The sequence below is a fragment of the Anopheles moucheti genome, chromosome 2 (assembly GCF_943734755.1).
Source record: "Anopheles moucheti chromosome 2, idAnoMoucSN_F20_07, whole genome shotgun sequence".
NCBI lineage: Eukaryota > Metazoa > Arthropoda > Insecta > Diptera > Culicidae > Anopheles > Anopheles moucheti.
This window is the reverse complement of record NC_069140.1, coordinates 100,995,704-101,011,833: the sequence shown is the minus strand read 5'-3', so window position 1 is coordinate 101,011,833 and position 16,130 is coordinate 100,995,704. Positions and strand designations below refer to the sequence as shown.

At 42.2% G+C, this 16,130-nt stretch overlaps 9 protein-coding genes across 9 annotated transcripts; 2 read left to right on the top strand and 7 right to left on the bottom strand.

Moving 5' to 3' along the window:
* The first annotated feature begins 37 nt into the window (after positions 1 to 37).
* LOC128299896 (major facilitator superfamily domain-containing protein 8-like) lies at positions 38 to 1,850 on the top strand. The gene is made up of 3 exons (XM_053036036.1): positions 38 to 252; positions 327 to 976; positions 1,056 to 1,850. Exons 1-3 carry the CDS (start codon positions 70 to 72, stop codon positions 1,696 to 1,698), a joined length of 1,476 nt encoding a protein of 491 aa, XP_052891996.1. The 5' UTR covers positions 38 to 69; the 3' UTR covers positions 1,699 to 1,850.
* LOC128299895 (organic cation transporter protein-like) lies at positions 1,772 to 3,552 on the bottom strand. The gene is made up of 3 exons (XM_053036035.1): positions 3,389 to 3,552; positions 2,191 to 3,308; positions 1,772 to 2,118 (listed from the first exon to the last, which is right to left on the bottom strand). Exons 1-3 carry the CDS (start codon positions 3,550 to 3,552, stop codon positions 1,772 to 1,774), a joined length of 1,629 nt encoding a protein of 542 aa, XP_052891995.1.
* A 953-nt stretch (positions 3,553 to 4,505) lies between these two features.
* On the bottom strand, positions 4,506 to 6,553 carry LOC128300728 (organic cation transporter protein-like). Its single transcript, XM_053036902.1, has 4 exons — positions 6,402 to 6,553; positions 6,096 to 6,330; positions 5,032 to 5,926; positions 4,506 to 4,955 (listed from the first exon to the last, which is right to left on the bottom strand). Exons 1-4 carry the CDS (start codon positions 6,551 to 6,553, stop codon positions 4,600 to 4,602), a joined length of 1,638 nt encoding a protein of 545 aa, XP_052892862.1. The 3' UTR covers positions 4,506 to 4,599.
* A 1,071-nt stretch (positions 6,554 to 7,624) lies between these two features.
* LOC128300721 (osteomodulin-like) lies at positions 7,625 to 8,824 on the top strand. The gene has a single exon (XM_053036890.1). It carries the CDS (start codon positions 7,625 to 7,627, stop codon positions 8,804 to 8,806), a length of 1,182 nt encoding a protein of 393 aa, XP_052892850.1. The 3' UTR covers positions 8,807 to 8,824.
* A 968-nt stretch (positions 8,825 to 9,792) lies between these two features.
* LOC128300712 (uncharacterized) lies at positions 9,793 to 10,465 on the bottom strand. The gene is made up of 2 exons (XM_053036878.1): positions 10,040 to 10,465; positions 9,793 to 9,972 (listed from the first exon to the last, which is right to left on the bottom strand). The coding sequence occupies exons 1-2, from the start codon at positions 10,463 to 10,465 to the stop codon at positions 9,793 to 9,795; spliced, it is 606 nt and encodes a 201-aa protein (XP_052892838.1).
* Positions 10,466 to 11,164: 699 nt separating this feature from the next.
* On the bottom strand, positions 11,165 to 11,837 carry LOC128300702 (uncharacterized). Its single transcript, XM_053036866.1, has 2 exons — positions 11,412 to 11,837; positions 11,165 to 11,344 (listed from the first exon to the last, which is right to left on the bottom strand). Exons 1-2 carry the CDS (start codon positions 11,835 to 11,837, stop codon positions 11,165 to 11,167), a joined length of 606 nt encoding a protein of 201 aa, XP_052892826.1.
* A 516-nt stretch (positions 11,838 to 12,353) lies between these two features.
* Positions 12,354 to 13,001, bottom strand: LOC128300694 (uncharacterized). Its single transcript, XM_053036854.1, has 2 exons — positions 12,603 to 13,001; positions 12,354 to 12,533 (listed from the first exon to the last, which is right to left on the bottom strand). The coding sequence occupies exons 1-2, from the start codon at positions 12,999 to 13,001 to the stop codon at positions 12,354 to 12,356; spliced, it is 579 nt and encodes a 192-aa protein (XP_052892814.1).
* A 984-nt stretch (positions 13,002 to 13,985) lies between these two features.
* On the bottom strand, positions 13,986 to 14,633 carry LOC128300684 (uncharacterized). The gene is made up of 2 exons (XM_053036842.1): positions 14,238 to 14,633; positions 13,986 to 14,168 (listed from the first exon to the last, which is right to left on the bottom strand). The coding sequence occupies exons 1-2, from the start codon at positions 14,631 to 14,633 to the stop codon at positions 13,986 to 13,988; spliced, it is 579 nt and encodes a 192-aa protein (XP_052892802.1).
* Positions 14,634 to 15,409: 776 nt separating this feature from the next.
* On the bottom strand, positions 15,410 to 16,079 carry LOC128300673 (uncharacterized). The gene is made up of 2 exons (XM_053036831.1): positions 15,654 to 16,079; positions 15,410 to 15,589 (listed from the first exon to the last, which is right to left on the bottom strand). Exons 1-2 carry the CDS (start codon positions 16,077 to 16,079, stop codon positions 15,410 to 15,412), a joined length of 606 nt encoding a protein of 201 aa, XP_052892791.1.
* Between the last annotated feature and the right edge of the window lie 51 nt (positions 16,080 to 16,130).

The window sequence follows — 16,130 nt, the reverse complement described above, 5'->3', positions numbered from 1 at the left end:
GCGCGGTAGAATCGACGAGTTTGAACGGTTGAGTGAACAGTGCACACTTCGATTTTGTGGCTCACGGTCATGGCATCGATCGGAAATTGGTTGCGCGTCGTACAACGGGAAAAGGACCGTTTAAGCGAGCTGGAGAGTGATTTCGAATATCGGCAACGATGGATCACGATAAGATTAGTGTATCTAAGTGGATTTTTGATGTTTCTATCGTTTGGCGTGGTGGCAACGGGGCTCTGGCCCTACCTGCAAGACGTAAGAATACGACCGTAGGATATGCTAGTGTGAAAATGAAGCACTCCGATAATTAAGAATTTTTCCCCACCCAGATGGATCCGACGGTTGGGAAACCTTTTCTGAGTGTCGTGTTTGCCGCACCACCGGCTGGTCAGCTAATTTCTAGTCCGCTTATCGGCTGGTGCTCGAACCGATTATCATCAATCCGGGTGCCGTTTGTTTTACTAACAGCTTTGTTTGTGTTTGCCAACGGACTGTACAGCATTGTGGAGCTTTTTCCAACGCCTCATCGAAAGTACGTCCTGCTGTGCTCGAGATTTGTCTTTGGCATATCGACATCAATTAATACGCTAAGCCGAGCGTACATTTCGACCGCCACCAAGCTGTCCGAACGTACGGGTGCCATCTCGATGAGCTCCTTGGCTCAGACGTTCGGGCTTGCCATCGGCCCCATCATTCAAGCGGGACTATCAGCGATCGGAAAGGATGGATTGATGTGGTACGGTTTGCGGATTAATATGTACACCATGGCGGGTTGGATTTGTGCGATCGGTGGAGTAGCTTACATCGTACTGCTGAATCCCTCCTGCTTTGTTCATCGCACTATCGCTGCCCAGGAAGCAATGAAAACCACAGGACGCAGCAAAGCCGCGGACACGTACGAACCGTTGAAAATGTTCTCCATCTGGACGGTCATGATCGGCTACAGTGTGCTGATGTTCTTTTACGTATCTGTTCAAACGTATGTGTGGTTTGTTTAAATGCAAACGTGCTTGACTGGACACGCAAATACTGACTCCCATTTTTATCATCCTTTTTAGAGCCCTTTCACCGATATCGCTTGATCAGTTTGGATGGAGCCACGAGGAATCTTTGTACTACTTGGGAATTTTAATGACCGGCGGAACTTTATGCTCGTGCGCAGTGTTTCTACTGTTGCCCCAGTTATGTAAACGGTTTCAAGAGCACAACGTGTTTCTGTTTTTTGCCATATTACCGCTCTTTATCAGTCAAGTGGTAATGATACCGCTGGGTAGCAAAACAATCCCGATGTCTAGTTCATCTGCTAACAGAACGACCGACGGTGGTTGTCCCATTGAACAGGATTGGTGTAATTTCATCCCTCCGATCAATCAATATCAGTTAACCGTTTCGTACACTATGTTGTGTATTTCGTTTTCGGTTGGAATAGCTATTAGTCAAACGATTTTATCAAAATTGCTAGGCACACGCCCGCAGGGTAACTGGATGGCGCTCTATACAAGCATCGGTGGTGTAACACGTATAATAGGGCCGGCGTCCGTGGTAGTGTACGTACGCTTTGGAACGTACTGGTTGTTTGGACTGGGCACTTTAATTTCGGGATTAATGCTCTTCTGGATGTGGTACCACAAAAGTAGTTTACGAACGTCCAAAAAATTAGCCCAAACGACAGAGATGCAACAAATGAGAGTGGGCGAATGATTGGAAATTAATGGACTCAAGTCTGCGTTTAGAAAATTGCAATATTTATTATAGACAAAGGATACTCGTCGAATCACCTGTCGGTTGTGGGAATGTCATTCGATTGCATATTCATAGCTTCTTCGAGGGTGTTGGGTAGTTCGTTATTAAGCGTTTCGGGAAATTGAAGTGCGGCTATGCCGGAGGAAATGCCGAGACAGCCGAACAATATCATCGGCAGCGGAGTCCAAAATTTAGCCAACAGCGGTGTTTGCGGTGCAATCATCGAACCGATCCGTCCAAACATGGAGCACGTGGAGAGAAGGCTTTGGCGCAGATTGGTGGGAAACATTTCCACCGTGTAGATGTACAGCGTACCGAAAGCCATCGTAATGCTAAGCTTGCTGAGCAGAAACAGCGTCAGGTTAAGGGCTGGGGCATCTGAAAGATGAATGTGTAACAGAAATAAGCGCACGCCATGGAAGTGGAGCTGTGGCAACTACTTACCGATACCAGTAATAAATACGGATATGATGCAGAATAGTCCGCTTAGGACAAGTGTGGCAAACAGTGTCTTCTTGCGCCCTGCTCGATCGAGAATTAACTGCATCAAGAAGAATCCGGGAAGCTCGATCAAGGAGACGAGAATAAAGTTGAGATATTTGTTGCCCGACAGTGAAACGGAATTGAGACTTAGGCCAAAGTAGACCATCGTGTTGGTAAGCCAGCAAAAGGAACAGTTGATGACACGCAGCACCAGGCCAGGATTGTTTAGAGCCTCGCGCATTAAATGGGCATACGTTTTGCTGTCTAATGATTTCGCCGAGTTGCTCTTGTTGTCAGTGGAGTTAAACTTGGCCAATGCAACCTGTGAGAGTGATTTCCCATTGACGGTAGCGGCTCTTTTCAATATTTTAAATGCTTCATCTTTTCTGCTTTTAGACAGCAGCCACCGTACGCTTTCCGCGGTTGTGTAAAGCAGTGGCAGCGACAGAATGCCGGGAATGTATAAAATGCGCAACAGCGTGCGCCAATCGCGGAAATACATGGCCAGCAATCCGAGCAGCGCCTCGCCGAAGGAAAAAGCACAGGAAATAATGTTATTACCGGTGACGCGCATTTTCGGACCAACAAGTTCAAGCGCCAGAATGAATGCCGTTGTGTACATGGTGGAACCGATCACCGGATCGAGGAACTCCATCGCGATAAACATTTCGTAACTGGTTGCAAACGAGCGCAGCAGTCCGAACACTGCACTACCGGCCACACTCACCAACAGGATCCACTTTCTACCGAACCGATCCGATAGGTATCCTGCGATTGGAAGGGCCACAAACTGTCCCACGTTATTAACCGTGCCAACCAGCATGAGTTTCCAATCGTTTTGCCCACATGTTATGTTAAAGTCACGCACTATTGTGGTTTCATTGGTTTTGTAAACGAATGTATCGCACGCAATAGGAGCAGAGTAATTGAAATTTTCACTCACACACACCTCGTGCTGGAGCGTGTCGTTCGGCAGGTATTGAAACCGTTGACAACGCTCATTAGAATGTAATCCAATCGATTCATTTAGCCAATCCGGTTGATAAACGTCGGTAGTAGGAAGTTCGCATTCCGAAATCAAACATCTGCGAATGGTAAACAAAGCACCAAAACAGATGAGAGTAGCAAGGGACAGCCTGCAGTTTGTACTGTAGGATGTGCTTACCTGTACTCAAGATTGCCGGCCGTAAAGATGTAACTGAGCGTAAAGAGGGCATTGAACATAATCGGCAGTACCATCAGCCCGTACTGCTTGATTTGAAACAATCCAAACTGACCGATCTCGTGCAGCACTTCGTCCAAGTCCACATCGTCCTCGGATTGAGGCATTACGAGCGACGATTACACAGTATTTCTTCTCCGTTAGTACGTGGCACTTTTACTTTATAAAACGTTTTCCACGTGTCTGTAGATGGCAGCGTTAAACACTATACACTACACTACACATACACTACATGCGAGCAGAACAGCGTGCCGGTTCACGAGAGTGTAAAACGATGTTCTGTCGTCGGTGAGTTTTTCTTCACCGACGGATGAATGAAAGTTATTTTCGACTGGTATCTGACAACCGGCCTGCCGGACTCCGTTCACGACGTTCACTGCGCGTGCTCCGCGCCGAGCGTGAGAAGCGTCGCCGAATTCGATGGGCGTAAGTTAATATTGTTTTATTATCGGCGACGCGTTAATTGAATTTGATTGATTTCACTTTACACCACTCCTAAGGAGACCCGAAAACACTACGCACGGTAAATGAGAATATTCGTAAGTGGTTTGGCAAGGTTGCGAGTACAGAGGCTCCCATTTAACCAAAGCAAATAGTGTTTGATTGCAAATCATTTAGAGATAAAAGCAAAGTGTAAATGATTTGAATGATTATCAGCTGTCCCACAGCCCCACTTACTGGGGCTGATAATGTTTAATCATTGTAGCGTGAATTTGAACCCTCTCCAGACTACAAATGCATCACGTCGCTAGTAGTCGCTTTCGAGGAGCTGAGCTAATCTGGGACTTGACTCCCCTCCATGTTTGTGAACGAACCGGTATGTTAAGTAGCAAAGATCTGTCCAGTACAGGGCAGCACGCATTCGATTATGCAAGCATATAACTTTGGTTTGGTGGTTAATGATTCAGCAGTTGTTTCTAGTGTTATCTTGTTACTCCGATGAACGCAGATTGACAGTCCACGAAAGGGTAAAGATCGTCCGGGTGTCATTGATAATTAACGGGAGTGAGCAATGCTACGGATCCCGTAATATCGATCAAACTCGTATTGCGATGGTACATAGTGGCTTATGTGGTCTATAATTTATTAGTAAATTCTTTATTAATGACAATAAGAATAGTAGTACTCTTATGGTAACTCATTTGCAGAATGTTTTATTCGTTCTCCGAACGATCACTGTCTGAACTGCTCTGTTTGAGATTTTCCGCCTCGCTCGCTGTGTTTGGCAGCCGAACATTGCCGGTTTCGGGGAATTCTAGAATCGTGAATGCTGATAGTAGCGCAATAGACCCGAACAAGGTCATCGGCAGTGGTTTCCAAACTTTAGTCAGCAGCGGCATCTGAGGCGCCACTATAGACCCTAGCCGGCCAATCATGGAGCACATGGACAGTAAGCTTTGGCGCAGATTTGTGGGGAAAATTTCCGCAGTGTAAATGTACAGCACGCCGAATGAGAACGATATTGCCATTTTGCTGAAGAGAAACATGACCGTGTGAATCCAGCTGTCATCTGTAAGTTTGATAAAAACAAGTTTAACTATTGCATGAACCGTTAAAGACTACAAAGGTATAGGAACGATAACTACCTTCTGGAATGGCGAGCGTTATCAAACACAAGATGCCGCATAGTGCCAGCGACACGAACTGTGTCATTCGTCGGGGGAATCGATTCAGTATGAAGTTCATGCTCACCGCGCTAGGTATCTCGACAAGCGTTATCAAGATGAAATTAACGTTCTTATCACCCGCCAATGTGACGGAGTTCAACGTGAGACCATAGTACACCATTACGTTAGTGAACCAGCAGAAGGAACAGATTGCTAAGCGTATGATCAGTCGTTTGTATCTGAACACTTCCGCGAGCTGGTCGAAAAAGGAAGAATTCACCGGCGGTGGAGGTGATTCGCGCTGATAGTCATTGGTAGCGAAATACTTTTGCGTACTCTCGGACAGTGTTCGTCGATTAGTGCTGGCAGCTTTTTCCAGTATGATGATGGCCTCCTTGTTCCGACCCTTGGAAAGTAACCAACGGACACTTTCGGCCGTAATCCACAGGAAGGAAAGCGACACAAGGCCCGGCACGAACAGGGTCAGCAGGTAGTAGCGCCAGTTGTGCACGAACATTGCAATGACTCCCATTATCGCTTCCCCAAGGGCGAACACTACCAGGCACAGGCTCTTGGCGAATACGCGATGTTTCGGGCCGACGAGCTCCTGGCCAAGGATGAAGGCTGTAGTGTACATGGTCGAACCGAGCAGCGGTTCCAGAAACTCAAACACCAAAAACATCTCATAGTTCACCGAGAACGATCGTACGATTCCAAGGGTCGAACCCAGCGCGATGCAGAGCAGCAGGGCCCATTTGCGACCGTATCGATCCGAAAATAAACCTCCGAGCAGGAGAGCTAGCGCCTGTGCGACACTGTGAATCGTGCCCACCAGAGTAATCTTCCACGTGTTCTCATCGCAAGTCAAGTTGAACTGAAAGGGTACGGAAAAGAGGACTTATTAGTGCCGTTTGGCCATAATCATTAGCCGGCGGCGGCGAGATATGTTTGCGACCAATGAAAACAGCTCATCTCACATCGTACGTTTGTTTCGCACCATCAGCTGTTCCGGCGTTGGTCGTAAAACGGCGAAGATCACTTACTTCATTCACAATCGTTGTGGCCGCTTTATCTTCATACACAAAGTCGAAGCATCGCGCGATAGCGGAGTTGTTGAAATCAGACGCCTGGCATTGTAAATAGTCGCTGGTGATGTTTACAAGCGGTTCGTACCGTTCGCACCCGGCCGGCTGGTTGCGCTCGAAGGGCACAGCCGCCTGTAACCAATCGGTTCGGTACACTGCATCGCTGCGATTCTCACACTCGGGGATGTAGCATCTGGAAAACAAATCATAAACATATGCAACTAACGTGTGTGTGGTGTGTTGAACGGGTATCGAGTATCTCACCTGTACTTAAGATCGGCCGCGGTGAACACGTAGGACAGGTTGGAGAAAGCGTTGAACACGAGCGGCAGTATCATTAGCAGAAACTGCCGAAGCTGGAATCTTCCAAACGTGCCAATCTCGATGAGCACATCGTCAAGTGCTAGTGTTGTCATTTTGGCACTAAAAGCTAGCTGAAAAACAGTGTGATTCCGCTGCGAAATCTAATCTCAGACTGTTCTACTCCACTGCCAACAAGGAAGCAACGTGCCGGAGCAATCGCTCTTCTTTTGTCATTCATTTTATCGCAGATTATGGCCAATGAGATGTTCACCAACACGCATAATGCGTACCGGCAGGGCGTTGTGTGCGTTATGCTTAGAAGAAAAAGGGAAGTCAAATTTCCACACAGGCCGGCGCTGCTTATGTTCATGCACTGCGTTTATTTTTAGCGCACTGCTTTATGAAGCATACCGACACCAGCACTACCGATGTGGGACGTTTGAGTGTTTAAGCGACGTCGCCCGTTTGATGACACTTAAGTGGCGCGTGTAAACATGCATTGCCTCGATCAATTATGCATTTTTAATGCAATCAATGATATCATGGCGAAACGTTCATACACTTCCCTACTAATCAGTTCTTTGTAGTGGCATTGTGATAGCCCATTAGGAATCTAATGACATTATCCTTCATTGTGCTGGTGTGCTTCCCAGAATACTCTATGATTGAGTTGTTACAATGTTTAATTTGAGTGAAAATGATGCGTTTTTGTCATGAAGAAAACATCTGCTACGTGCGCATCTAGGGACGATCTTGACCTATACAGCAAACGCAGTGCGATTTTGCGACAAATAACAACTCTTCAGCTGAGGCTCTATTTTGAACTATTGCGACCCCAACCACCCAACCATACATGAATGATTCTTACGATTAAAATCATATTAAACCCCTCACCCGCTTGTCTGAAAACTGCGCAATTGGAGTGTAAATTTGAAAATAATGTGTAAATTACCGTCCGGCCGGTTAGCGCTGGTTGGAGGTGTTTATAAAAATGTGAAGGATCGCCATAGACGATCATTCGTCTGAACGGTGCGTTTCGTGCAATATCGCTTGGTGTGACTATTGTTTTCAAAACGATGTTGCGATTAGGAAGGTGCGTATGATGTGAACATACTCCACACTTGTAGCTGCTCTAAATCGTGCGCTTTTCATTTAGTATTGTTCTGTTGGTTTGTGTCACGATTATGCTGGAACTCGGAACGAGCTCAACGGATATTACGCACGTCGAAGGGAATGGTTCGTACACGATCGTCAATCTAACCAGCGCAAACGAACCGAAAAATTATTCCTTTCTGACGAACACCACCGAGGAGCTGATTTTCGATATGGCTACCATCGATGTGCTCAATGTAACAAATGCACTATCCAACATAACGCCTTGGAAGGTGCTGATAAGCAACTCGAATGTGACACGAGTCGCTTTTCCACCACGGATGAGCCCCAGTGTGGTGCACCTGAAGAACACGGCAGTTGAAGATGTGCAGTTCGAAGACAATCTTAGTTTGCAAGATTTCCGCGCCGAGTACACGTCGCTGCGTGTCATATCGCCCACGGTATCGAATCTGCGCGGATTGGACATACTCTGGATAACGTATTCGCAGCTCACCCAATTTAGCTTTGACCTGTTAAAAAACTCCACTGTGTCCCTACTATATCTGGTAGGCAACAGGATCGAAACGATTACGATTTCACCAGGGGTGGTGTGTTGCCAAAGCCTGGAAGAAATATTTCTTTCCGATAATTTGCTGAAAAAACTAGATTTTGGTACAATGGCAATGATGAGCAACTTGAAGAATGTTTTTTTGGAAAATAACAATATGACCGATTTGTATGCGCATATGCCGCCCCAGAATCACACCCAATCATTGGATGCACTAGAATACGGTAGTGAAGATGTATTTTGCTCTTGGCGCCAGTACTACATTAAGCTAGAGGAGGAACAGGAACTGGAGAAGGAACTTGAAACACCTAGCTGTAAGGACTACTACGCAACACTGCTGGCGATTCATTTGGCAAGAAACAGTCTGGTGCAGGTAAATTTCAGCGCATTCAGCCTGATGAACAATCTTAATTTGCTGGATTTATCGAAAAACCAGTTGCTAAGTTTGAACGCTACGGAAGGTGAGGTGCCTATAAGATTGAGCGAGTTGTTTGTTTCAAACAACAACATAACGGACGTCTACCTGCGACCTTTCCGGTCAATGAAAGCATTATATCTGTATGATAATAATGTGAAAGAATTGAACATGAGTTATCTGCCGGAAGAGCTGGACTACATGAATCTGATCAACAATCCTCTGAATTGTGAGGAGCTCCCACATAAACGTGCTTTACTACCAATCTTAGGTCCGTATACGGAATGTTAATGCACAGGGCCCTACGCAAGCGTGCAAATTATGTCGGAACGATTCACAATTGTTCCTATATCTCGTTATGTTTCCGTTTATTATAACTGAAAAATAAAAACAGACGAAAAAAAACAACACCTTCTGTGAAGTTTTCTAGAATTATTTCTGTAATTTAATGACATCACATTTAACTACACCAAATTCACATATTTATAGCATAGTTTGTATATTTGCTGTTTTCTTGTGCTTGGACAACTAGCAACCCTGGGGCTGTTGATTCAGTAATACTGTGCCCTAACTTTTCTATTAAAAAATTGTGGTGAGTGTCGAACGAATTTACGTGCGTATCCTATCATAGCAATTTGCTGCGTTGCTTGGTTTGCGGTATAAAATTGATGAAAGATTACGCTTAATGATTGCTTTCATAGCAATGTTTATCAGGAATTAGATTAGACTATATTTAGCAAATGTGTTTATAATGAATTTTTCCTCGGAACTTCCACAGATCATCTGCTCATGTGGCAAGCGAAGTGCACTGTCTGTTACCATCGCTCTAGATAGCGTCTGCCTAAGAGTCTGCGTCTGCTTCCTGTGTGGAAGCAACGATTTTCTAGGCGAATCTAGCTATTTTTGGCACTATTTAAACTCTTCTTGAAGTGAACGAAACCAAGGGGTCACAAATTCGTAACTCAAGAAGACCACCGCCGCTACCATCAAGCCACCAGACCGCCCCAATCAATTCCATTTGATTCGTGGTTCAATTTCATGTGCAATACCTTTTACATCTAGTACAATATCGTATGAGGACGGCACACATTTAACACAATGATGTATACAAGAATGCAATTTGTTTCGTAATTTCGATTCGATGAACAATAATAGATTACAAATAAAAACTATTGTTATTAAATGAAAAGTAAAACATTGTCGGAATCCCAATTTATCAAACTAGCTTTCAAATGCAATAACATACATTGAACTGTATGCAATAGTAAGTCACTTAATTATTTTGAGATGAAAGAGGATACAATGCCAGTATTACGAACTACTAAATATACATCCATTGCAAATAAGGTGACGTTGGGCGGGATTGTCAGCTGAAATTGTATTTTGTATTCCCCTGCTGGAATGTTCTTCGGCGCGTGTCGTTCTTCAAGACACCATGTAATGTTGTAGAGACGATTCTGCGACAAGGAAACGTGTAAGAATTAGAAAGATAAACACAAAATTTAATTTGCTTGTATTACTCACGCCTATTGGGCAAGGAACTAGCAGCTCTGGAGCTGTTTCTGCAATTACACCGTACACGTGTTTTTCAATGCCAAATTCAGGTGGATGCCGAATGAATTCACAAGCATTGCCTACTATGGTGATCATAAAAGGCTGGTAAGTGCTGAACTTATAGAACAACATAACTTTCACTACAACGTTATTGTACAGTTTCGGAACATTTAGTGTCAATTGGACCAAAGTGGGCGCGTTTCTTCGCGGGATACTTTTACAGGAATAAAGCGTCGACTCTTTGTACGGCGTATCGGTGCAAACATATTTTTTAACTTTTAACGAATACGGAACCGTACCGGTGTTGTTAGTTGGTACAAAGTTTAGTAGCGAAGTTAAAACAAAACTAATTATTAAATGCCCTGTCAACCTGCGGAGGAATCCGAATGATACCATTTCGCTGGATGGAATATACTGTTTGTAACAGTTATTGTTATACATTATAATAATCGTGCAGTTGCATGCAGGTCTCGTAGCGATGTTTATCAGTTCTCTAGTCCTTTAAAAATAAACATTGGAATTTTGGGTTTTTCTGCAGTCATTAGGATTTTTTTTTTAAATATAATAAATATCTTCCTCTTCTTGTTGTGTGAAATTCTAAAAATAGTTCGAATAGTAAGGGCTTTTCGTAATTTTGCTGCTTGATTTCTCATGTTGTATGTGCATTTGGGTGATTGTGGCATATGCCAGTTATTTGTTATTGCCTTTTCTGGTAAATTGGTGCAATTTTTCGCGTTCGGGATCGCGTCCAGTAATTATTCAGCAAATTAACTTTGAAGTTTCATACATTTTATCAGTCACTTTTATGTGCAATTTATCGTTTTAATAGTACGTATACATTGTTTTACGATAGTAAAACGGAGATATGCTCTCCTTGTGTTGTCAGTACCCCAATGAGCGAGGGGAACTTGAGAAAAAAAATCATTACCAGCCTTAGTTCCGTATACGCAATGTTCTGCTACTACGACTACTCTTTGTATGTCGGAGCGTTTCACGGTTCTTCCAAAATCTGGGTTTTATTTTTATGTTTAAATAATATCTTCCGTGTATGTATCATCAAGGAGTGTATTCTATTGTGAGATACCAACATATTTATTATTTGGTCATAAACGCGGAAACGATTCCCGTATTACGAACTGCGAAATATACATCCATTCCAAACATGGTGACATCGGTTTTTGCTACTACCTTATATTGCAGTTTGTATTCTCCTGCTGGGATGTGCTTTGGCGCATGTCGATCTTCAAGGTACCAAGTAAAGTTGTAGGTGCGATTCTGCAAAAATCAAGCAAATTGCAATCGAGCTACTGTTGCTACAGAACATTATTGATCTACTACTCACGCCTGATGGACAAGGATCTAGCAGCTCTGGAATGGTTTCTTCAATAATATCGTACACATGCTTTTCAAACCCAAATTGTGGCGGATGTCGAATGAATTCACAAGCGTTTCCCTCGATAGTATTCAGGAATGGTTGGAAGGTACTAAATTTGTAGAACAACGAAACCTTCACTTTATACTTATCGTATAACTTTGGAACATGTATGTTTATATGGACCATCGTAGGAGCGTTTCTTCGCGGGATACTTTTACACGAATGAAGTGTCGTTTCTTTATACGGCGCATCAATGCAGACATATTTTTTAACTTTCACAGAATAAGAAGAATCACCGGCACGGCTTGTTGATGTGTCTTTTAGTAGCAAAATTAAAATAACACCAATCATCAAGTATCTCACGAGTCGGCAGTGGAATCCGTATGATCCCATGTCACTGGATAGAATAAGTATTTTTGAGTAAATCATTGGGTTTTAGCTCGAATTTGGTGGTGGTGTTAACTTAAGCGTAGCACTGGCGGAAATCAGCTCAATTCATCAGGTCTAATGTTCAGACAATTAAGCTATAGCATGTAATTAGCTCCATTTTGTTAGAAATGGTTTTGTTATTAATTCCTTGTCCGCTAGTTTATTAGATTGCTTTTTTATTTGATTGTAGTTGTTGTTTTGATACAGGAACCATCAAAACAATCATTTTTCATGAGATATGAAATTATACAACTTAAATTCCATTGTTTCAAAGCACCGGTAGATAAATTCTTGTTGCACAAGGCAGAGAAATGTCCAAGAAAGGGTCAGGAAGCTGGATTCGATAATGAAAGCAATGGATCATACCTCTAGAAGATTTTAAATCAACTAGCGTTCAGCACTGCTCAATAGTTCTCTTATTCACGCATTAGATTATAAGGCTGTATATTTGTTGTGTATATACAATTAATATATTAATCATTACTCAGTCATAAAACTGGAAATGATTCCGGCATTACGAACTGTGATAAATATATCCATTCCAAATAAGGTGTTGCTTGGTGGTGATATCAGTTTGAATCGCAGTTTGTATTCCCCTGCTGGAACGTGCTTCAACGAAAGCCGTTGATGAAAGTACCAAGTAAGGTTATAGGTTCGATTCTGTAATAAAGGCAATAATCAGCAATGAACTACAAACATAGGGTAGGTAATTATATTTGTACTACTCACACCCGCGGGACAAGGCTCTAGCAGCTCTGGTAGTGTTTCTTTAAGAACATCGTACACGTGCTTTTCTACGCCGAATTGTGGCGGATGTCGAATGAATTCACAACCGTTTCTGTCGATAGTAATGAGGAATGGTTGATAAGTACTGAACTTGTAGAACACTAACAATTGCAATACAAAATTATCGTATAATTTTGGGACATCCATTAAAACAGTAACCATCGTAGGCGCGTTTCTTCGCGGAATACTTTTGCAGGAGTGAAGTATCGTTTCCTTGTACGGCATATCGATGCAAACGTATTTTCTAACGGACATAGAATACGAAGAATTTTCGGCACAGGTTTTTGGTATATCTTTCATCAGTGTAATTAAACCAACACAAATGATCAAGTAACTCATCATTCTGCATAGTAATCCGAATGATCCCATTTCACTGTATATACTGTACAGTTTATTGATTTGCGTAGTTCTTAAATATAGTGTACGCAGCGATGTTTATCAGTACTCATACTCTATTGATGAAACTATTTTCATAGGATACATTTTTTAAATTGTTTTATAATGAACATCCGTATCCGGTGGTCTAATTGTTGCGATTTGTACCAGCGTTCTGTGCAGTGAAGTGAAATGCAATGCTTGTGGAATCGAGCCGTAGGAGACCAGATTACTGGGTACAAATACATTGGCTTACAGAAGTCACGAGCAATATATTTTATAGTACCAAGAGTTTTCCAAGCCCTGGAAGTTATAGAGTCTATATGAGGTGTTAAGGTGAGACCACTATCAAGCCATACAACGAAGTCCTTTGCCAGTGAAACACGATTACCCTGGACATGACCTATTACATAGGAATAGGACAGAGGAGTGCGGGAGCGGATAAATGAAATAACTTGACACTTATTAGGGCAAAGAGTGAGGGGGTTAATAGTGCGCCAAAAGGAAATACTGCCCTGAGGAAAACCCGCTCCAGAGCAAAAGGGGACGGAAAGGTTGACATTTATTTTTACACGATAAGTCATTGGTTCAAAAGTGCGGAAACAGTTCCAGTATTACGAACTATGAAACATACATTCATTTCAAACATGGTGACATTGGTTTTTGTATATATATATTGCTTTATATTGCAGTTTGCATTCCCATCAGATATAAAATTATACAACTTAAATTCCATTGTTTCAAAGCACCGGTAGATACATTCTTGTTGCACAAGGCAGAGAAATGTCCAAGAAAGGGCCAGGAAGCTGGATTCTATAATGAAACCAATGGATCATACCTCTAGAAGATTTTAAATCAACTAGCGTTTAGCACTGCTCAATAGTTCTGTTATTCACGCACTAGAAAGAAGGTTGCATATTTGTTGTGTGTATGCAGTTACCTTATTATTAATTACTCGGTCATAAAACTGGAAATGATTCCGGTATTACGAACTGTGATAAATACATCCATTCCAAATAAGGTGTTGCTTGTAAGTGATGATATCAGTTTGAATCGCAGTTTGTATTGCCCTGCTGGAACGTTCTTCAACGCATGTCTTTTATGAAAGTACCAAGTAATGTTGTAGGTTCGATTCTGTAATAAAGGCAATAATCAGCAATGAACTACAAACATAGGGTAGGTAATTATATTTGTACTACTCACACCCCCGGGACAAGGTTCTACCAGCTCTGGTAGTGTTTCTTCAATAATATTGTACACGTGCTTTTCTACGCCAAATTGTGGCGGATGCCGAATGTATTCACAAGCGTTTCCCTCGATAGTAATGAGGAATGGTTGATAAGTACTGAACTTGTAGAACATTACCACTTTCAATTTAACTTGATCGTATAATTTTGGGACTTCTAAAGACACATAAACCATCGTAGGCGCGTTTCTTCGCGGAATACTTTTGCAGGAGTGAAGTATCGTTTCTTTGTACGGCATATCGATGCAAACATATTTTCTAACGGAAATAGAATACGAAGAATTTTCGGCACAGGTTTTTGGTACATCTTTCATCAGCGAAATTAAACCAACACAAATGATCAAGTAACTCATCATTCTGCAAAGTAATCCGAATGGTCCCATTTCACTGTATATACTGTACAGTTTATTGATTTGCGTAGTTCTTAAATATAGTGTACGCGGCGATGTTTATCAGTACTCATGATCTTCGTTATTTTATTTTCTTTTGAACGGCCAGGCCGTTCCCTTGCTCTATTAGTGTAACAATTTTCATTGGATGCATTTTTTGTAAGTGGTTTTATAATGAACATCCGTATCCGGTAGTCATATTGTTGCGATTTGTGTCAGCGTTCTGTGCAGTGCATGAAGCACTGCACGATCATAGTAAAACAGACAAAAATGTTTTATATTAGCATTGTAGTTTATTTGTCAAATCGAATGCCTTTGCGTTGCCTTTATTTAAGGAACCAAAAAAATCGCGCCCTCCTTCGCCGATTTAGCTGTATCGGGTTTCTCTTTCTATTGGCCATGGTTCTTTTTGAATCGGACATCCTCGGTTTAATAGGTTCCTCCGATTGATGGAGTGGCCTCTACGGCCAAACACTGTCTATCGAACATGAACGAACATTAGTCTTGTTACAAGTGCTTCAAGTCAAGCTGTCAAGTGAAATAACATAATACATAATACACTGTAGGAACGATCGGTCCGGTGCTGTACGACTTTACCGGTATCAAACTGCATCCGGACCGCTCTGATCTGATCGAGGTGAATAAAAGTCTAGTGAATCAGTTGCCAAGTAGATCAAAACGCAATGAATACGAAGACGGCATAATTGTGTTCATTTAAAAATGTACCTTTGTTGTATTCGTCATTGGTTCATAAATGCGGAAACGATTCCTATATTATGAATTACAGCATATACATCCATTGCAAATATGGTGACATTGTGTCGTGCTATTAATTTAAACTGCAGTTTGTATTCTCCGGCTGGAATACTTTTCGGTGCGTGACGATCCTGAAGGTACCAAGTAATGTTGTAGGTATGGTTCTGCAACACAAAAGCAAAAAACAATCGATATATCACTACATAGTGTTGCTGTTTTAATACTTACGCCCGTTGGACAAGGAGCTAGCAGTTCTGGAACTGTGTCTTCAATTATATCGTACACATGCTTTTCAAGCCCAAATTGTGGTGGATGTCGAATGTATTCACAAGCGTTTCCCTCGATAGTAATGAGGAATGGTTGATAAGTACTAAATTTGTAGAACAACATAACTTTCACCAAAATTTTATCGTATAACTTTGGAACATGTATGATTATATGGACCATCGTAGGCGCGTTTCTTCGCGGGATACTTTTACACGAATGAAGTGTCGATTCTTTATATGGCGTATCGATACAGACATATTTTTTAACTTTCACAGAATACGAAGAACCACTGGTACAGCTTATTGGTGTATTATTTTGTAGCGAAGTTAATATAACTATAATCATGAAATATTTTGTCAGCTTGTGAAGGAATTCGAATGCTTCCATTGTACTGAGAAGAATAAACCGTATAACACACAGGTTGATGTGCCCATTTGC